The 17,643-nt window shown below is 49.3% G+C and overlaps 1 protein-coding gene across 1 annotated transcript in view; it reads right to left on the bottom strand.

The window, feature by feature from the left end:
• Nucleotides 1-17,643, bottom strand: part of prkg2 (protein kinase cGMP-dependent 2) — a 187,100-nt gene that overhangs the window by 33,600 nt on the left and 135,857 nt on the right. The window contains exons 15-16 of the mRNA XM_072496242.1: nt 3,104-3,193; nt 2,839-2,980 (exon numbers count right to left, since the gene is read on the bottom strand). Coding sequence (XP_072352343.1) covers nt 2,839-2,980; nt 3,104-3,193 — 232 coding nt within the window. The remainder of the gene's footprint in view (nt 1-2,838; nt 2,981-3,103; nt 3,194-17,643) is intronic.

A 17,643-nucleotide genomic window follows, 5' to 3' on the forward strand; every position in this document is an offset into this window, starting at 1 on the left:
AGATGTCGACCAGGCCTGATTGTTGGGCGTGGTCGAATGCAGACGGGATGCCCTATTCCCGCGAGGGGCCTGAAGGGTCAGCCACAGGGCAGCCAGTGTCGCCTGGGAAGAGGTGGCAGCAGCCATCAGCTCGGGGAGCGTCACCAGGGGTCCGGCACCCAGTGCCATAAGACGATCAATAGCCTTCACCGGGCTGCAGGGGTGGGTTGGCACCGGCTACCTCTCTGATGACCATGCACCTGGGACCAACCCATCCAGCATCATACCATACCGTGCCCCGGTCCCATGTCCAGCAGTGCTCCCACCCATACCCCTCCCCACTCCCACCGTAATGAACGTACAGCTCACGATGCCCTCTCTGTGTCCCCACAGGAGGAGTTGGTCCACAACAGATGGGAGAGGGCCCAGACGGGTGGCATGGTGCCGGACATCAGAGTCCTCACCCACTATGAGTGACGGGCTTTGGAGGTCCCGGGTGTGGCCGAGGGCAGATCGGTCACCGATGTAGAGGTTGGCGTATGGTGCAGGGTGAGGATCCACCGGCCGCCACCCAGATGATCTGTCACACATGAGTTGTTAATGCCATACAGAATGGTCCACCCCTCCCACTGACCACACGTCCATTATCCCGTAGGATCACCATCCGACGGTGCCAGCCCACCCGGGTTGGTCCCCCTCTACCTCCCATGTGAACACCTCGGAAGGGAGCTCCAAGGAGTCCACCATATTCGCAGCACAGCTGTCATCCCCACCCTCCACCAGCACAGAGACAAACACCACGGTGGGCGACAGTAGTGGTCAGGCTTCCGGGTCACATTCTGGTGAGCACCACACAGCTGCTGATGCACATCAGGAAGAGGAAGGAGCCCCCAGGCGAGACAGCAGTTAGAGGTCTGCTGGATCCCAGGACCCAGCTGGGTTGCAGTCAGATGCAGAGCCTCCGGACCAGGTTTCCCAGGAGTGAATCAGTCAATAGGGTGCCACATATTCCTTCCCCTCCACCTCCAGCTCGTCGCCCCGGGTGCCTTGCCAGCTTGTGGAGGGAACAACAGATCATCACAAAACCAAGCAAGGTACAGAGGCCAGGGGGATCTAATATGGCGGAACAAGTTCATCAGGTGGATCCACACCTAATCACAGTAGATTAGCTGGTGGAGGTAATGGCTGTCGAATTTGATAAACAGTTCGGCAAGCATTTTGAGAGGCATGGGAGGCAAATGATGGAGACCCTCAGAAAGTCGGTGGATGATGCCTCGGTGCTGCTAAAAGAGGCGTTGGAAAAGACATCGGAGACAGTGTGACAGAATGGCGAGATGCTGAAGGGAGTGGAGGAGAGGCTGTCACGACACAGTGATCAGTTGGTCTCACGTGATGCTGAGCTGTGGGGAGTGGAGGAAAGAAATAAGGACCTGAGAGCGAAGGTCGATGATCTGGAGAATAGGTCGAAGTGGCAGAACCTGAGGACCGTGGGTCTGCCTTAGCAGATGGACGGTCCAAGGCCGAATGAATACTTCGAGTTGATGTTTAGGAAGTTGATGGGGGAAGGAGGACCAGGGTCCCCCCCATCGAGCTAGATCGGATCCACCGGTCGCTTCGACTGAAGCCACAGGGGATTGAACCATCGCGAACGGTGATAGTGTGTTTTCACAGCTATTTATCGAAGGAGAGGGTCCTAAAGTGGGGCAAGGAGAATTGAAAGTGGCGGTGGGAAGGTAGCAGTATCCATATACCAGGACATTGGGTGGGATTGTCAAGAAGGCGGGAGGCCTTCAACAGGGCGAAGGCGGCGCTTGACAAGAATGGTGTTTGGTTTGGTGTAGCCTGTTGTGGTTTCTGTTATGTATATACTTGAAAAAGCGGAATAAAAATATTTTTAAAAGAAACACTCTAAACCGCTGAAACTATTCCACGGCATTTATAAATGAAAATATGCAGTCATACATGTTATTATTAGTGTATCTATAAGGGGTTCGCTGGCTTTTAAAGCAGACCAAGGCAGGGCAGCAGCACGGTTCGATTCCTGTACCAGCCTCCCCGAACAGGCGCCGGAATGTGGCGACTAGGGGCTTTTCACAGTAACTTCATTGAAGCCTACTTGTGACAATAAGCGATTTTCATTTTCATTTTTCATTTCATCATTGGCCTTACAAGGTCCAGATATAGAAACAACTGGTAGAATTGTTGAGAAAGATCACGATAGTTTGATGTAACATGGCATCATGTTAATCTACAAGACTGATTCTGATTGATGTAGCTGTTACAATGCTGCACTGAAACATGCCTCAGAGATAGAATGAGGTTCTTTAAAAAATTTATTTCGATATCAGGATTTCAGGATAATTTTATATGACAATCCAGCAGACCTGATGAATGAACATCCTTCTCACAAGTTGACCAGACTTTTTGATTTAAATTTCACAAGGCGCCATGGTGATATTTAAACTCACCACTTCTGGGTTGCTAGTCCAGGACAACAAAAACCACCCTACTGCACCGAAATGGGCGGCATGTTAGCACAGTGGTTAGCACTATTGCTTCACAGCTCTAGGGTCCCAGGTTCAATTCCTAGCTTGGGTCACTGTCTGTGCGGAGTCTGCACGTTCTCACTGTGTCTGCGTGGGTTTCCTCCGGGTGCTCCGGTTTCCTCCCACAAGTCCTGAAAGACGCGCTGTTAGGTGAATTGAACATTCTGAATTCTCCCTCTATGTACCCGAACAGGCTCCAGAATGTGGTGACTGGGACTTTTCACAGTAAGTTCATTGCAGTGTTAATGTAAGCCTACTTGTGACACTAATAACGATTACTATAAATATATCTCATTCTTAAGAATCAACTCACCAACTTTATGTATCCTCCAGTATCAATCATCAGATTCTCTGGTTTCAGGTCCCTGTAGATGACTCCAATATGATGCAGGTAATCAAATGCTTCAGTCACACACGAAATACAAAATTTTGCTGTGGACTCATCAAAGGAACCTCTGCCGTAAGAAGAATGTATTGCGGCACATGGTCAGTGAGACATGTAGTATAAGATAGATTTCTATCAAAATTCAACAAGCCAAGAAGTACTATGTATGTACACCGATATTTGGTCAGCTCACCTATCCCGAAGGGTGCTCCAGATCTCTCCACCAAGGCAAGCCTCCAACAGCATGTAAACATACTTGTTGTCTTTAAAACTGCGAAATAGTCTACAAGGGCAGGAAGGGAGAAACCAGATGAGACGCAGCTTGCAAAGCTCGTTCAAAAACTTTACAGAAATATACTGTGCGAGTGCATTAACATCAATGCAATAGGTTTTGCACATTTGTGATCAGCAAGTTAACCAAATTTGATTGCAAACAATTGCAGCCATATTGCAAAATTAGCATTTGAATATTGCTGAAAAGAGAGACATGTTATCGAAGCTTTTCAACTTGCACTCATCAGCACAAACACAAGAATGCCAAATTTTAAATGATCACAACCATTTATATTCCAAGGGAAAAAGGTGCTGATTGGTAGGCTGTCCAAAATAAGAATTTGGGATTATTATAAAGACAAAACGACTGGCCATTTCATTCCAGAAATATTAGTTTGACAAATGTTAAAACACGTATACAGAGCCTTAATCAGAACATTGGTGACATTTTTTAATATTAGTGAAGAACTAGATGTTCCTTTTAACGAATGTTGGAAATGTAAATGCAGTACAAAAATCCAGAGTGTCCCCATGTAATCCACTGAAACTGAAGTATACCTAAAAAGCTAAAAGATAAAATTTTATCAACAAAAATGCATAAAGGATAATAAGCATTATAAAGACATCACTCAAGATCATGAAATTCATTGCACCCCTATTGTTGTGATTGTTACATTATACTTTCTCACTTATCTCCCTGTGCTGATTCAATTGTGTGAATTAACACTGTATCGAATTGTTGCCCAGAGTGTATTTGCAATGTATTTGTTTTTAACGGTTTAGATACTATTAAAGAACAATCCATTTTTCTTCCCATTGTCTCCCTTTGAAACTCTCCCAGATGTGATACAAGGAGAACACAGTGATTGAACCACTCCTGAACCACTATCAGACCTGCTTTCAACTTTTCTGCTGGTAACCCAGTGAGAGCAGGCTGGCTGCTTCCCATTTTACAGTGCAAACAATGAAGTAAATTCAGTCATTAAACTTGATCTCTGTCCTATTTAGTGCTGCGCAGTGTTGCTTCAAAACATGATTCCACAGTCCTGTATAATCAATGGAGCTAGAAATTGTAGCTGCACATGAATTAGGAGCAGGAGTAGGCCATTCAGTCCCTCATGTCTGCTCTGCTATTCAATAAGACCATAAGACATAGGAGCAGAATTAGGCCACTTGGCCCATCGAGTCTGCTCCGCCATTCAATCATGGCTGATATTTTCTCATCCCCATTCTCCTGCCTTCTCTCCATAACCCCTGATCCCCTTATTAATCAAGAACCTATCTATCTCTGTCTTAAAGACACTCAGTGATTTGGCCTCCACAGCCTTCTGAGGTGAAGAATTCCACAGATTCACCACCCTCTGGCTGAAGAAAAACCTCCTCATCTCTGTTTTAAAGGATCGTCCCTTTAGTCTGAGATGGTGTTCTCTGGTTCTAGTTTTTCCTACAAGTGGAAACATCCTCTCCACGACCACTCTATCCAGGCCTCGCAGTATCTTGTAAGTTTCAATAAGATCCCCTCTCATCCTTCTAAACTCTAACGACTACAGACCCAGAGTCCTCAACAGGGGCTGGTTTAGCACACTGGGCTAAATCGCTGGCTTTGAAAGCTGACCAAGGCAGACCAGCAGCACAGTTCAATTCCCGTACCAGCCTCCCCGAACAGGCGCCGGAATGTGACGACTCGGGGCTTTTTACAGTAACTTCATTGAAGCTTACTTGTGACAATAAGCGATTTTCCTCATACGACAAGTTCTTCATTCCAGGGATCATTCTTGTGAACCTCCCCTGGACCCTTTCCAAGGCCAGCACATCCTTCCTTAGATACGGGGCCCAAAAATGCTCACATATTCGAAATGGGGTCTGACCAGAGCCTTATACAGTCTCATAAGTACATCCCTGGTCTTGTATTCTAGCCCTCGTGACATGAATGCTGTCGTGTTAAGCGCACTGAGATAACACGGGCTGTAACTGGATGCAGCTATGACTGAAATAGACTCCAGACCTTGAAGTTAGTTCAATTTGATTTATTGAACCTGTCACGCAGTTAGCACAGTTCTCAGTGAGTTTGACTCTCTGCTAACCTAAGTGTGATCTCTCTGTCTGACTGAACCAGACTAGCTCTTAGCCACATGCTGTAGGTGTTATGTGATATATACACCGGACTCACTCTGTAGATGTCCCGAGTGGAAAGAGGCAGAGTGTGAGTGCCTTGTGCCTTTTATAGTGGGAAACCACCCCCAAGTGTTCTGCCTGCTGATTGGTTATGTCCTGTTCTCTGTGTTCATTAGCTGCCTGTCTGTATCTCATTATATGCATGTCTGCATATCATGACAAATGCTAACATTGCATTTGCCTTCTTAACTGCCCACTGAGCCTGCACATTAACCTTATGAGAATCGTGAACAAGGACTCCCAAGTCCCTTTGTGCTTCTGCTTTCCGAATCATTTCTCCATTTAGAAAATAGTCTATGCCTAAATTCCTCCTTCCAAAGTGCATAACCTCACACTTTTCCACATTGTATTTCACGGTTGATCTGATTGTGACCTCAACTCTATCTGCTACGAGTATTGGAGCTGCCAGCCAGGAAATCTTGCTCAATTAACACACTTTGGGGGCTGCATTTCCCTCCGTTTGCCATCAGGTGGTATTACAGCATAGGAAGGTGGTATATTGTGTGGGGTACCTAATGCCAGACCCTCGAGAATGCTACTGAAATTTCCCCTCTCCTGATCTCACTACTATTAAGTGGGACATTCAGCCACTTAGAACATAGAACATAACAGCGCAGTACAGGCCCTTCTGCCCTCGATGTTGCGCCGACCTGTGAAACCACTCTAAAGCCCATCTACACTATTCCCTTATCGTTCATATGTCTATCCAATGATCATTTGAATGCCCTTAGTGTTGGCGAGTCCACTACTGTTGCAGGCAGGGCATTCCACGCCCTTACTACTCTCTGAGTAAAGAACCTACCTCTGACATCTGTCTTGTATCTATCTCCCCTCAATTTAAAGCTATGTCCCCTCGTGCGAGACATCACCATCCGAGGAAAAAGGCTCTCACTGTCCACCCTATCCAATCCTCTGATCATCTTGTATGCCTCAATTAAGTCACCTCTTAACATTCTTCTCTCGAACAAAAACAGCCTCAAGTCCCTCAGCCTTTCCTCATAAGATCTTCCCTCCATACCAGGCAACATTCTGGTAAATCTCCTCGGCACCCTTTCCAATGCTTCCACATCCTTCCTATAATGCGGCGACCAGAATTGCACGCAATACTCCAAATGCAGCCGCACCAGAGTTTTGTACAGCTGCAACATGACCTCATGGCTCCGAAACTCAATCCCTCTACCAATAAAAGCTAACACACCGTACGCCTTCTTAACAACCCTCTCAATCTGAGTGGCAACTTTCAGGGATCTATGTACATGGACACCGAGATCTCTCTGCTCATCCACACTGCCAAGAATTTTATCATTAGCACAGTATTCTGTCTTCCTGTTATTCCTTCCAAAATGAATCACCTCACACTTTTCTGCATTAAACTCCATTTGCCACCTCTCAGCCCAGCGCTGCAGCTTATCTATGTCCCTCTGTAACTTGTAACATCCTTCCATACTGTCCACAACGCCACCGACGTTAGTGTTGTCTGCAAATTTACTCACCCATCCTTCTACGCCCTCCTCCAGGTCATTTATAAAAATGACAAACAGCAGCGGCCCCAAAACAGATCCTTGTGGCACACCACTAGTAACTGGACTCCAGTCTGAACACTTCCCATCAACCACCACCCTTTGTCTTCTTCCAGCTAGCCAATTTCTGATCCAAACTGCTAAATCTCCCTGAATTCCATGCTTCCGTATTTTCTGCAGTAGCTTACCATGGGGAACCTTATCAAACACTTTACTGAAATCCATATACACCACATCAACTGCTTTACGCTCATCCACCTGTTTGGTCACCTTCTCAAAGAACTCAATAAGGTTTGTGAGGCACGACCTACCCTTCACAAAACCGTGTTGACTATCTCTCATCAAATTATTCCTTTCCAGATGATTATACATCCTATCTCTTATAAACCTTTCCAAGATTTTGCCCACAACAGAAGTAAGGCTCACTGGTCTACAGTTACCGGGGTTGTCTCTACTCCCCTTCTTGAACAAGGGGACAACATTTGCTATCCTCCAGTCTTCGGGCACTATTCCTGTAGACAAAGCTGACTTAAAGATCAAAGCCAAAGGCTCAGCAATCTCCTCCCTAGCTTCCCAGAGAATCCTAGGATAAATCCCAACCGGCCCAGGGGACTTTTCTATTTTCACACTTTCCAGAATTGTTAACATCTCCTTATGAACTTCAAGCCCTTCTAGTCTAGTAGCCTGAATCTCAGTATTCTCCTCGACAACATTGTCTTTTTCCTGTGTGAATACTGACGAAAAATATTCATTTAGCACCTCTCCTATCTCCTCGGACTCCAAGCACAACTTCCCACTGCTGTCCTTGACTGGCCCTACTCTTACCTTGTTATTCTTTTATTCCTGACATAGCTATAGAAAGCTTTAGGGTTATCCTTGATCCTACCTGCCAAAGACTTCTCATGTCCCCCTCCTGGCTCTTCTTAGCTCTCTCTTTAGGTCCTTCCTAGCTAACTTGTAACTCTCGAGCGCCCTAACTGAACCTTCATGTCTCATCTTTACATAAGCCTCCTTCTTCCTCTTGACAAGTGTTTCGACATGCCTTAGTAAACCACGGTTCCCTTGCTCGACCACTTCCTCTCTGCCTGACAGGTACATACTTATCAAGGACACGCATTAGCTGTTCCTTGAACAAGCTCCACATTTCCATTGTGCCCATCCCCTGCAGTTTTCCTCTCCATCCGATGCATCCCAAGTCTTGCCTCATCGCATCATAATTGCCTTTCCCCCAGATATAACTCTTGCCCTGCAGTATATACCTATTCCTTTCCATCACTAATGTAAACGTAATCGAATTGTGGTCACTATCACCAAAGTGCTCACCTACCTCCACATCTAACACCTGTCCTGGTTCATTACTCAGTACTAAATCCAATACGGCCTCGCCTCTCTTTGGCCTATCTACATACTGTGTCAGGAAACCCTCCTGCACACATTGGACAAAAACGGACCCATCTAAAGTACTCAAACTATAGCGTTTCCAGTCAATATTTGGAAAGTTAAAGTCCCCCATAACAACTACCCTGTTGCTTTCGCTCCTATCCAGAATCATCTTTGCAATCCTTTCCTCTACATCTCTGGAACTTTTCGGAGGCCTATAGAAAACCCCTAAGAGGGTGACCGCTCCTTTCCTGTTTCTTTTTAAAAAAATATATATTTTATTCAAGTTTTTTGGCCAAACATAACAATACGTAGTGTTTCTTTTACACAACAATAAAGCAATATAAATAACCGTGGCCAGTTTTAAACAAATAAATAAGTAATATATAAACAAAAACAAAAAACAAAACTAAATGGCAACTGCCTTGTCCAAAATAAATACTCTCCAAAAATACAATCCAACAATCCAATATACAGTTACATATACCAAATACCTATACATATACAATAACATCCCTGAGAGTCCGTCCGATTCCTCCCCCCCGCCCTTCCCCCCCCCCCCCTCCCCCCTGGGTTGCTGCTGTTGTCTACTTCTTTTCCATTCCCTCTATCTTTCTGTGAGGTAGTCGACGAACGGTTGCCACCGCCTGGTGAACCCCTGAGCCGAACCCCTTAACACAAACTTAATCCGTTCTAACTTTATAAACCCTGCCATATCGTTTATCCAGGTCTCCACACCCGGGGGTTTGGCTTCCTTCCACATTAACAATATCCTGCGCCGGGCTACAAGGGACGCAAAGGCCAACACGTCAGCCTCTCTCGCCTCCTGCACTCCCGGCTCTTCTGCAACCCCAAATATAGCCAACCCCCAGCTTGGTTCGACCCGGACCCCCACCACCTTCGAAAGCACCTTTGCCACCCTCACCCAGAACCCCTCTAGTGCCGGGCATGACCAGAACATGTGGGTGTGATTCGCTGGGCCTCTCGAGCATCTCGCACACCTATCCTCTACCCCCAAAAATTTACTAAGCCGTGCTCCAGTCATATGCGCCCTGTGTAGCACCTTAAATTGTATCAGGCTTAGCCTGGCACACGAGGACGATGAGTTTACCCTACGTAGGGCATCAGCCCACAGCCCCTCCTCAATCTCCTCCCCCAGTTCTTCTTCCCATTTCCCTTTCAGCTCATCTACCATGATCTCCCCCTCGTCCCTCATCTCCCTGTATATGTCCGCCACCTTACCGTCCCCCACCCATGTCTCTGAGATCACTCTACCCTGCACTTCCTGCATCGGGAGCTGCGGGAATTCCCTCACCTGTTGCCTCGCAAAAGCCCTCAATTGCATATACCGAAATGCATTCCCTTGGGGCAACCCATATTTCTCCGTCAACGCTCCCAGACTCGCAAACGTCCCATCTACAAATAGATCTCTTAGTTGTACTACCCCAGCTCTTTGCCATGCTCCAAATCCCCCATCCATTCTCCCCGGAACGAACCTATGATTGTTTCTTATCGGGGACCGCACCGCAGCTCCCGTCCCTCCCCTATGCCGTCTCCACTGCCCCCAAATTTTCAATGTAGCCACCACCACCGGGCTTGTGGTGTATTTCTTCGGTGAGAACGGCAACGGTGCCGTCACCATTGCTTGCAGGCTAGTCCCCCTGCAGGACGCCCTCTCCAATCTCTTCCACGCCGCTCCCTCCCCTTCTCCCATCCACTTACACACCATTGAAACATTGGCGGCCCAGTAGTACTCACTTAGGCTCGGTAGTGCCAGCCCCCCCCTGTCCCTACTACGCTGCAAGAAACCCCGCCTCACTCTCGGGGTCTTCCCAGCCCACACAAAACTCATAATGCTCTTCTCAATTCTTTTGAAAAAAGCCTTTGTGATCACCACCGGGAGGCACTGGAACACAAAAAGGAATCTCGGGAGGACCACCATTTTAACCGCCTGCCCCCTACCTGCCAATGACAGGGACACCATGTCCCATCTCTTGAAATCCTCCTCCATCAGTTCCACCAACCGTGTTAAATTAAGCCTATGTAATGTACCCCAATTCTTGGCTATCTGGATCCCCAGGTACCGGAGGTCCCTTGTTACCTTCCTGAACGGTAAATCCTCTATCTCTCTGCTCTGCTCCCCTGGATGCACCACAAATAACTCACTTTTCCCCATGTTCAGTTTATACCCTGAAAAATCCCCAAACTCCCCAAGTGTCCGCATTATCTCTGGCCTCCCCTCCGCCGGGTCCGCCACATATAGCAACAAATCATCCGCATACAGAGATACCCGGTGTTCTTCTCCCCCCCCTAAGTACTCCCCTCCACTTCCTGGAACCCCTCAGTGCTATGGCCAGGGGTTCAATCGCCAATGCAAACAATAACGGGGACAGAGGACATCCCTGCCTCGTCCCTCTATGGAGCCGAAAATAGTCAGACCCCCGTCCATTCGTGACCACGCTCGCCATCGGGGCCCTATATAGCAACTGTACCCACCTGATATACCCGTCCCCAAAGCCAAATCTCCTCAGCACTGTCATGATATTCAAACACACACATCATGATGGACACACTAACAGGCAAATCAGAGTACACAACACCACAACCAATCACAGACAAGAACACCAACCACATAAAAAGCACGAGCACGACACCTGGTGGTCAGTAGGTCTGGGGAGAAGGGAACAAGAAAGAGCTGTTAAAACATCACAAGCAGGGAACCCCCATGTGCAGAGTGCAAAGACCAAACTGTAAATAGTAAGTTTAAATAAAATAGCGTTGTACCATATGCAACCGTGTTGGCTCATCTGTGTGTCAGAACACCCAACACCACATGGTACAGGAGTGGATCGATACCTGCCTACTAACCTGCCATTCTGGACATGGACCACACCGACAAACCGCAGCCGATGCAAGTCGCGGGGAACCTAGGTACCAACTGGAAGCTCTACAGGCAGCGATTTGACCTGTACATCCGTGCCACCGAAAAACAGAATGCCTCGGATGACACGAAGATTGCAATGCTCCTCTTCTACGCAGGTCAGCACGCCACCAACGTCTTCAACTCACTGGTGTTCGAAGAAGGCGAAAACCAAGCCAAATATGACACGGTCATCCTCAAACTGGACCAGCACTTTCAAGTTGAAGTAAATGAAAGTTTTGAAAGATACCTCTTTCAGCAACGCCTGCAAGGTAAGGAGGAGCTTTTTCAACCCTTCTTGACGCACCTCTGGATTCTAGCGCAGTCCTGCGGTTACGGCACCACCACAGAGTCCATGATCAGGGACCAGATTGTTTTTGGCGTTGCCTCTAGTGGCCTACGCCAGCAGCTTCTTAAAATGAAAAGCCTCACCTTAGCGTCTGCTGTGGAAGCCTGTGTCCTCCACGAAAATGCTACCTGCCATTTTGCCCGATTTCAGGCGTCCGAGTTGGCACGGAGGGGGTCCCCAGCCGTCGAATCGGCAAGCCAGGCCGCCCACGACGTCGAACGCATCCAGGCCGTCGATTACTTCCCGACCCACGGCCCGGACGACAGCGGCCGCTTCCCGCGCTTTTCGCGGTCTCCCGCGCAGGTGCGCGCCAAAAATAACGGCCACAACGAGGGACGCACTGCGCAGGCGCGCCCACCGCAAGATCGCACTGCGCATGCGCAGTGGCGCAACGAACGCCGTGACGTCATGACGTGCGGCAATTGTGGAGCTCTACATTTAAAAGGGCAATGTCCTGCAAAAAACCGACAGTGCCTCAGATGTGGCAAGATGGGCCACTACGCAGCCCACTGTCGTTCGGCTCAACCCATGGATCCGGCGCATCCTCGACAATCTCGCAGACAAGTCAGGACCGTCCAGCCCACGCATCAAGACTTCCAGTTAAGTGATGCAGATGACCAGGATGCCTTCCGCGTTTCCGTCATTGATGTCAACAAGGTCAATGCCATCAATCCAGCCGATGAGTGGTGTGCCACCCTGACGGTCAACCGATCGCGCGTCGCCTTCCGTCTGGACACCGGCGCATCCGCCAACCTGATTGCTTACTCTGCAGTCCAGGCCATGAAGGTCAAACCACCCATCACGCCATCCCGGCTCAAGATGGTTGACTATAACGGGAACGTCATCCCGTCCATAGGATCTTGCCAGCTACAGGTGACTCACAAGATGTACACGGCCACACTCCCCTTCGAAGTTGTCGGCTCATCAAAGGACTCGTTACTGGGTGCACAGGCGTGTAAGGTCCTTCACCTGGTACAGCGCATTATGTCTCTCTCTCCAGATGAGATATCCGACTTCCCGGATGCTGAGTTCCACGCAAATCTCCATTCCCTCCTTGCTCACAACCAGGAGGTTTTTGAAGGCATGGGGACATTGCCATACACGTACAAGATTCGACTCAGACCGGACGCCATCCCTGTCGTTCACGCACCTCGCAGGGTTCCTGCGCCACTCAAAGACCGCCTCAAGGCACAACTGCAGATTCTTCAGGACCAAGGGGTCCTATCCAGGGTCACGGAGCCCACGCCATGGGTCAGCTCCATGGTCTGTGTAAAGAAGCCCTCTGGCGAGCTCCGTATATCTATAGATCCAAAAGATCTGAATAACAACATCATGCGGGAACACTATCCCATCCCGAAACGAGAAGACCTCACCAGCGAGATGGCGCGAGCCAAAATATTCACTAAATTGGATGCGTCCAAAGGATTCTGGCAGATCCAACTGGACCCGGCCAGCCGAAGACTATGCACATTCAACACCCCTTTTGGCAGATTCTGCTACAACCGGATGCCATTCGGCATCATTTCAGCATCTGAAGTTTTCCACCGCATTATGGAGCAGATGATGGAAGGCATCGAAGGGGTACGTGTATATGTGGACGATATCATCATTTGGTCCACCGCTCCGCAGGAACACATGCATCGTCCAAGACGTGTATTTACCCGCATACGACAAAATGGCCTGCGTCTCAACCGTGCGAAGTGTGCCTTCGGCCAGACGGAGCTGAAATTCCTCGGGGACCACATCTCAAGGTCAGGGGTCCGTCCCGATGCAGACAAGGTTAGCGCCATCACAGCCATGCCACGACCGGCTGACAAGAAGGCTGTCTTAAGATTCCTGGGCATGGTCAACTTCCTTGGGAAGTTCATTCCCAACCTGGCTTCTCATACAACAAATATGCGCCATCTCGTAAAAAAAATCGACAGAATTCAACTGGCACCAATCGCATCAGCGGGAATGGGAGGAGCTCAAGCACAAACTGGTCACGGCACCAGTGCTGGCCTTCTTTGACACGACTCGCCCTACAAAGATCTCAACAGACGCCAGCCAATCTGGTATTGGAGCGGTACTCCTGCAAAAAGACAGCACGTCGTCATGGGCCCCGGTTGCATATGCCTCACGAGCCATGACCCCTACCGAACAGCGCTACGTGCAAATCGAAAAAGAATGCCTGGGCTTGTTAACTGGACTGGACAAGTTCCACGACTATGTGTATGGCCTGCCACGATTTACGGTCGAAACTGACCACCGCCCCCTGGTCAACATCATTAACAAAGACCTGAACGACATGACTCCTCGCCTCCAGCGCATCTTACTTAAACTCAGGAGGTACGATTTTGAACTGATCTACACTCCGGGGAAGGAGCTCATCGTGGCGGACACTCTTTCCCGAGCAGTGAGCACACCACCAGATGCGGAGGGGTTCGTGCGTCAAATTGAGGCACACGTAACTCTGACAGCAGCAAATCTGCCAGCTGATGATCCTAGTCTGGCCCACATACGCGCAGAGACGGCGACTGACCCCCTTCTGCAGCGAGTGATGCGCCACATGACGGAAGGGTGGCTAAAAGGGCAGTGCCCCCAGTTTTATAATGTGCGAGATGATCTCACCAACATAGACGGGGTCCTTATGAAATCACACAGGATCGTTATTCCGCACAGCGTGCGCCAGATGATTCTTCATCAACTACACGAAGGCCACTTGGGCGTCGAAAAATGCAGACGAAGGGCCCGGGAGGCGGTATATTGGCCGGGTATTAATGAAGACATAGCCAACATGGTGCTCAACTGCACAACCTGTCAGAGGTTTCAGCCGGCGCAACCTCCGGAAACACTTCTACCACACGAGATGGTGACGTCCCCCTGGGCGAAGGTGGGTGTTGACCTATTTCACGCGCTCGGCAGAGATTACATCGTTATTATAGACTACTTCTCAAACTACCCGGAAGTCATGCCTCTCCATGATCTGACGTCGTCCGCAGTCATTGGGGCCTGCAAGGAAACATTTGCTCGCTATGGCATTCCAAGGACTGTCATGTCAGACAATGGACCCTGTTTCGCCAGCCGTGAATGGTCGTCCTTTGCCGCAGCATATGGTTTCACTCATGTGACATCCAGCCCTCTGCATCCACAATCGAACGGGAAGGCTGAAAAGGGTGTCCACTTCGCCAAGCGGCTCCTGTGCAAGGCGGCTGCTGCCGGATCGGACTTTAACCTTGCCTTGCTGGCCTATCGATCGGCCCCGCTATCCACGGGTCTCTCGCCAGCGCAGCTACTAATGGGTCGCTCCCTCAGGACGACGGTACCTTCCATCCTGGCACCAACAACAGACCATGAGGCGGTTCTTCGGAACATGCAACTGCAGCGTGATCGCCAGAAAAGTCGGTACGACACACGAGCGACGGACCTGCCCCCCCTGTCCTCCGGAGACAAAGTACGCGTCCATCAACCGTATGGTGGCTGGTCAGCACCGGCCGAAGTCCTCCGACAAGTGGCTCCCCGCTCGTTCCTGGTTCGCATGCCGGATGGTTCCGTGCGTCGCCGCAATCGGCGCGCCCTTCGCCGACTTCCACGCTCACAGCCACACAGTACGCACACGCCAGATCCTCAACAGGCTTCCGAGGATGACTTTGTGGAGCTGCCGCACATCACGCCCTTTCCATCGCCACCCATGGCCATGCCTGCACAGCAGCCGGTGGTTCTTGATCCACCCTTGAGGCGGTCAACCCGAACTCGTCGCAAGCCCATTAGACTGGACTTATAATACCGTTCATATGTTTAACAAGTTGCACAATTTTACATGATAACCTGTTGTTGTTTATCGTTCCAGATGTCGTCTGACTGGACAACTGTTCAAGTTTTTTTTTTTTCTTCTTCTCTCGTTCGCATTTATGTTATGTTATGGTACAACTTGGTTCATGTGACGCACCCGACATCGCCCCATGTACATAGTTCCGTCATATGCACATGCTGCACACGACACACACACACTCTTAGATGCACTCACGATACGATCATATTTATTACCACGTAGGCACATATCTTTGTAAAAAGGGGGGATGTCATGATATTCAAACACACACATCATGATGGACACACTAACAGGCAAATCAGAGTACACAACACCACAACCAATCACAGACAAGAACACCAACCACATAAAAAGCACGAGCACGACACCTGGTGGTCAGTAGGTCTGGGGAGAAGGGAACAAGAAAGAGCTGTTAAAACATCACAAGCAGGGAACCCCCACGTGCAGAGTGCAAAGACCAAACTGTAAATAGTAAGTTTAAATAAAATAGCGTTGTACCATATGCAACCGTGTTGGCTCATCTGTGTGTCAGAACACCCAACACCACAAGCACCTCCCACAAATAATCCCACTCCACTCTATCAAATGCTTTCTCGGCATCCATCGCCACCACTATCTCCGCTTCCCCCTCTGGTGGGGGCATCATCATTACCCCTAGCAGCCTCCGTATATTTGTATTTAGCGGTCTCCCCTTCACAAACCCAGTTTGGTCCTCATGGACCACCCCCGGGACACAATCCTCTAACCTCATTGCCATTACCTTGGCCAGAATCTTAGCATCCACATTCAGGAGGGAAATGGGCCTGTATGACCCGCATTGCAGCGGGTCTTTTTCTTTCTTTAGGAGGAGCGATATCGTTGCCTCTGACATAGTCAGGGGCAACTGCCCCCTTTCCCTCACCTCATTAAAGGTTCTCATCAGTAGCGGGGCCAGCAAGTCCAAATATTTATTATAGAATTCAACTGGGAATTCGTCTGGTCCCGGGGCCTTCCCCGCCTGCATGCTTCCAATCCCTTTCACTACTTCCTCCGTCTCAATCTGTGCTCCCAGCCCCACTCTCTCCTGCTCCTCCACCTTAGGAAATTCCAGCTGATCCAGAAAGCACATCATTCTCTCCTTCCCGTCCGGGGGCTGCGCTTCATATAACCTTTCATAAAATGCCTTGAACACTCCATTCACTCTCTCTGCTCCCCGCTCTATCTCTCCCTCCTCATCTCTCACCCCCTCTATCTCCCTCGCTGCTCCCCTTTTCCTCAGTTGGTGGGCCAACAACCTACTCGCCTTTTCCCCATATTCGTACTGTACCCCCTGTCCCTTCCTCCATTGTGCCTCTGCATTACCCGTAGTCAACAAGTCAAATTCTACATGTAGCCTTTGCCTTTCCCTGTACAGTCCCTCCTCCGGTGCCTCCGCGTATTGTCTGTCCACCCTCAGAAGTTCTTTCAACAACCGCTCCCTTTCCCTACCCTCCTGCTTTCCTTTATGTGCCCTAATAGATATCAGCTTCCCTCTAACCACTGCCTTCAGTACCTCCCAGACCACTCCCACCTGTACCTCCCCATTATCATTAAGTTCCAAGTACCTTTCAATACACCCCCTCACCCTTAAACACACCCCCTCTACTGCCAATAATCCCATGTCCATTCTCCAGGGTGGAAGCTGTTGTTTTTCTTCCCCTATCTCCAGGTCCACCCAGTGTGGAGCATGATCCGAGATGGCTATAGCCGTGTACTCCGTCCCCGTCACCTTTGGGATCAGTGCCCTTCCCAAAACAAAAAAATCTATTCGTGAAAATACTTTATGTACATAGGAGAAAAACGAAAACTCCTTACTCCTAGGTCTACTAAATCTCCAGGGATCTACTCCTCCCATCTGCACCATAAAATCCTTAAGCACCCTAACTGCCACTCACCATCACGTATCTGCCCCCACTATCCGCCACTATAGTCTTTGCCTCAAACGTTACCCGCTTCCCCACTAGTATGGCCACCCCCCTGTTTTTTGCATCTAGCCCCGAATGAAACACCTGCCCCACCCATCCTTTCCTGTTTCTAACCTCAGCCCATACTACCTCAGTAGACGAGTCCTCATCAAACGTCCTTTCTGCCACCGTAATACTGTCCTTGACTAACAATGCCACCCCTCCTCCTCTTGTACCACCTTCCCTGAGCTTACTGAAATATCTAAACTCCGGCACCTGCAGCAACCATTCCTGTCCCTGATCTATCCATGTCTCCGAAATGGCCACAACATCGAAGTCCCAGGTACCAGCCCATGCCGCAAGTTCACCCACCTTATTCCGGA

Source organism: Scyliorhinus torazame, chromosome 3 (genome assembly GCF_047496885.1).
Source record: "Scyliorhinus torazame isolate Kashiwa2021f chromosome 3, sScyTor2.1, whole genome shotgun sequence".
Lineage (NCBI taxonomy): Eukaryota > Metazoa > Chordata > Chondrichthyes > Carcharhiniformes > Scyliorhinidae > Scyliorhinus > Scyliorhinus torazame.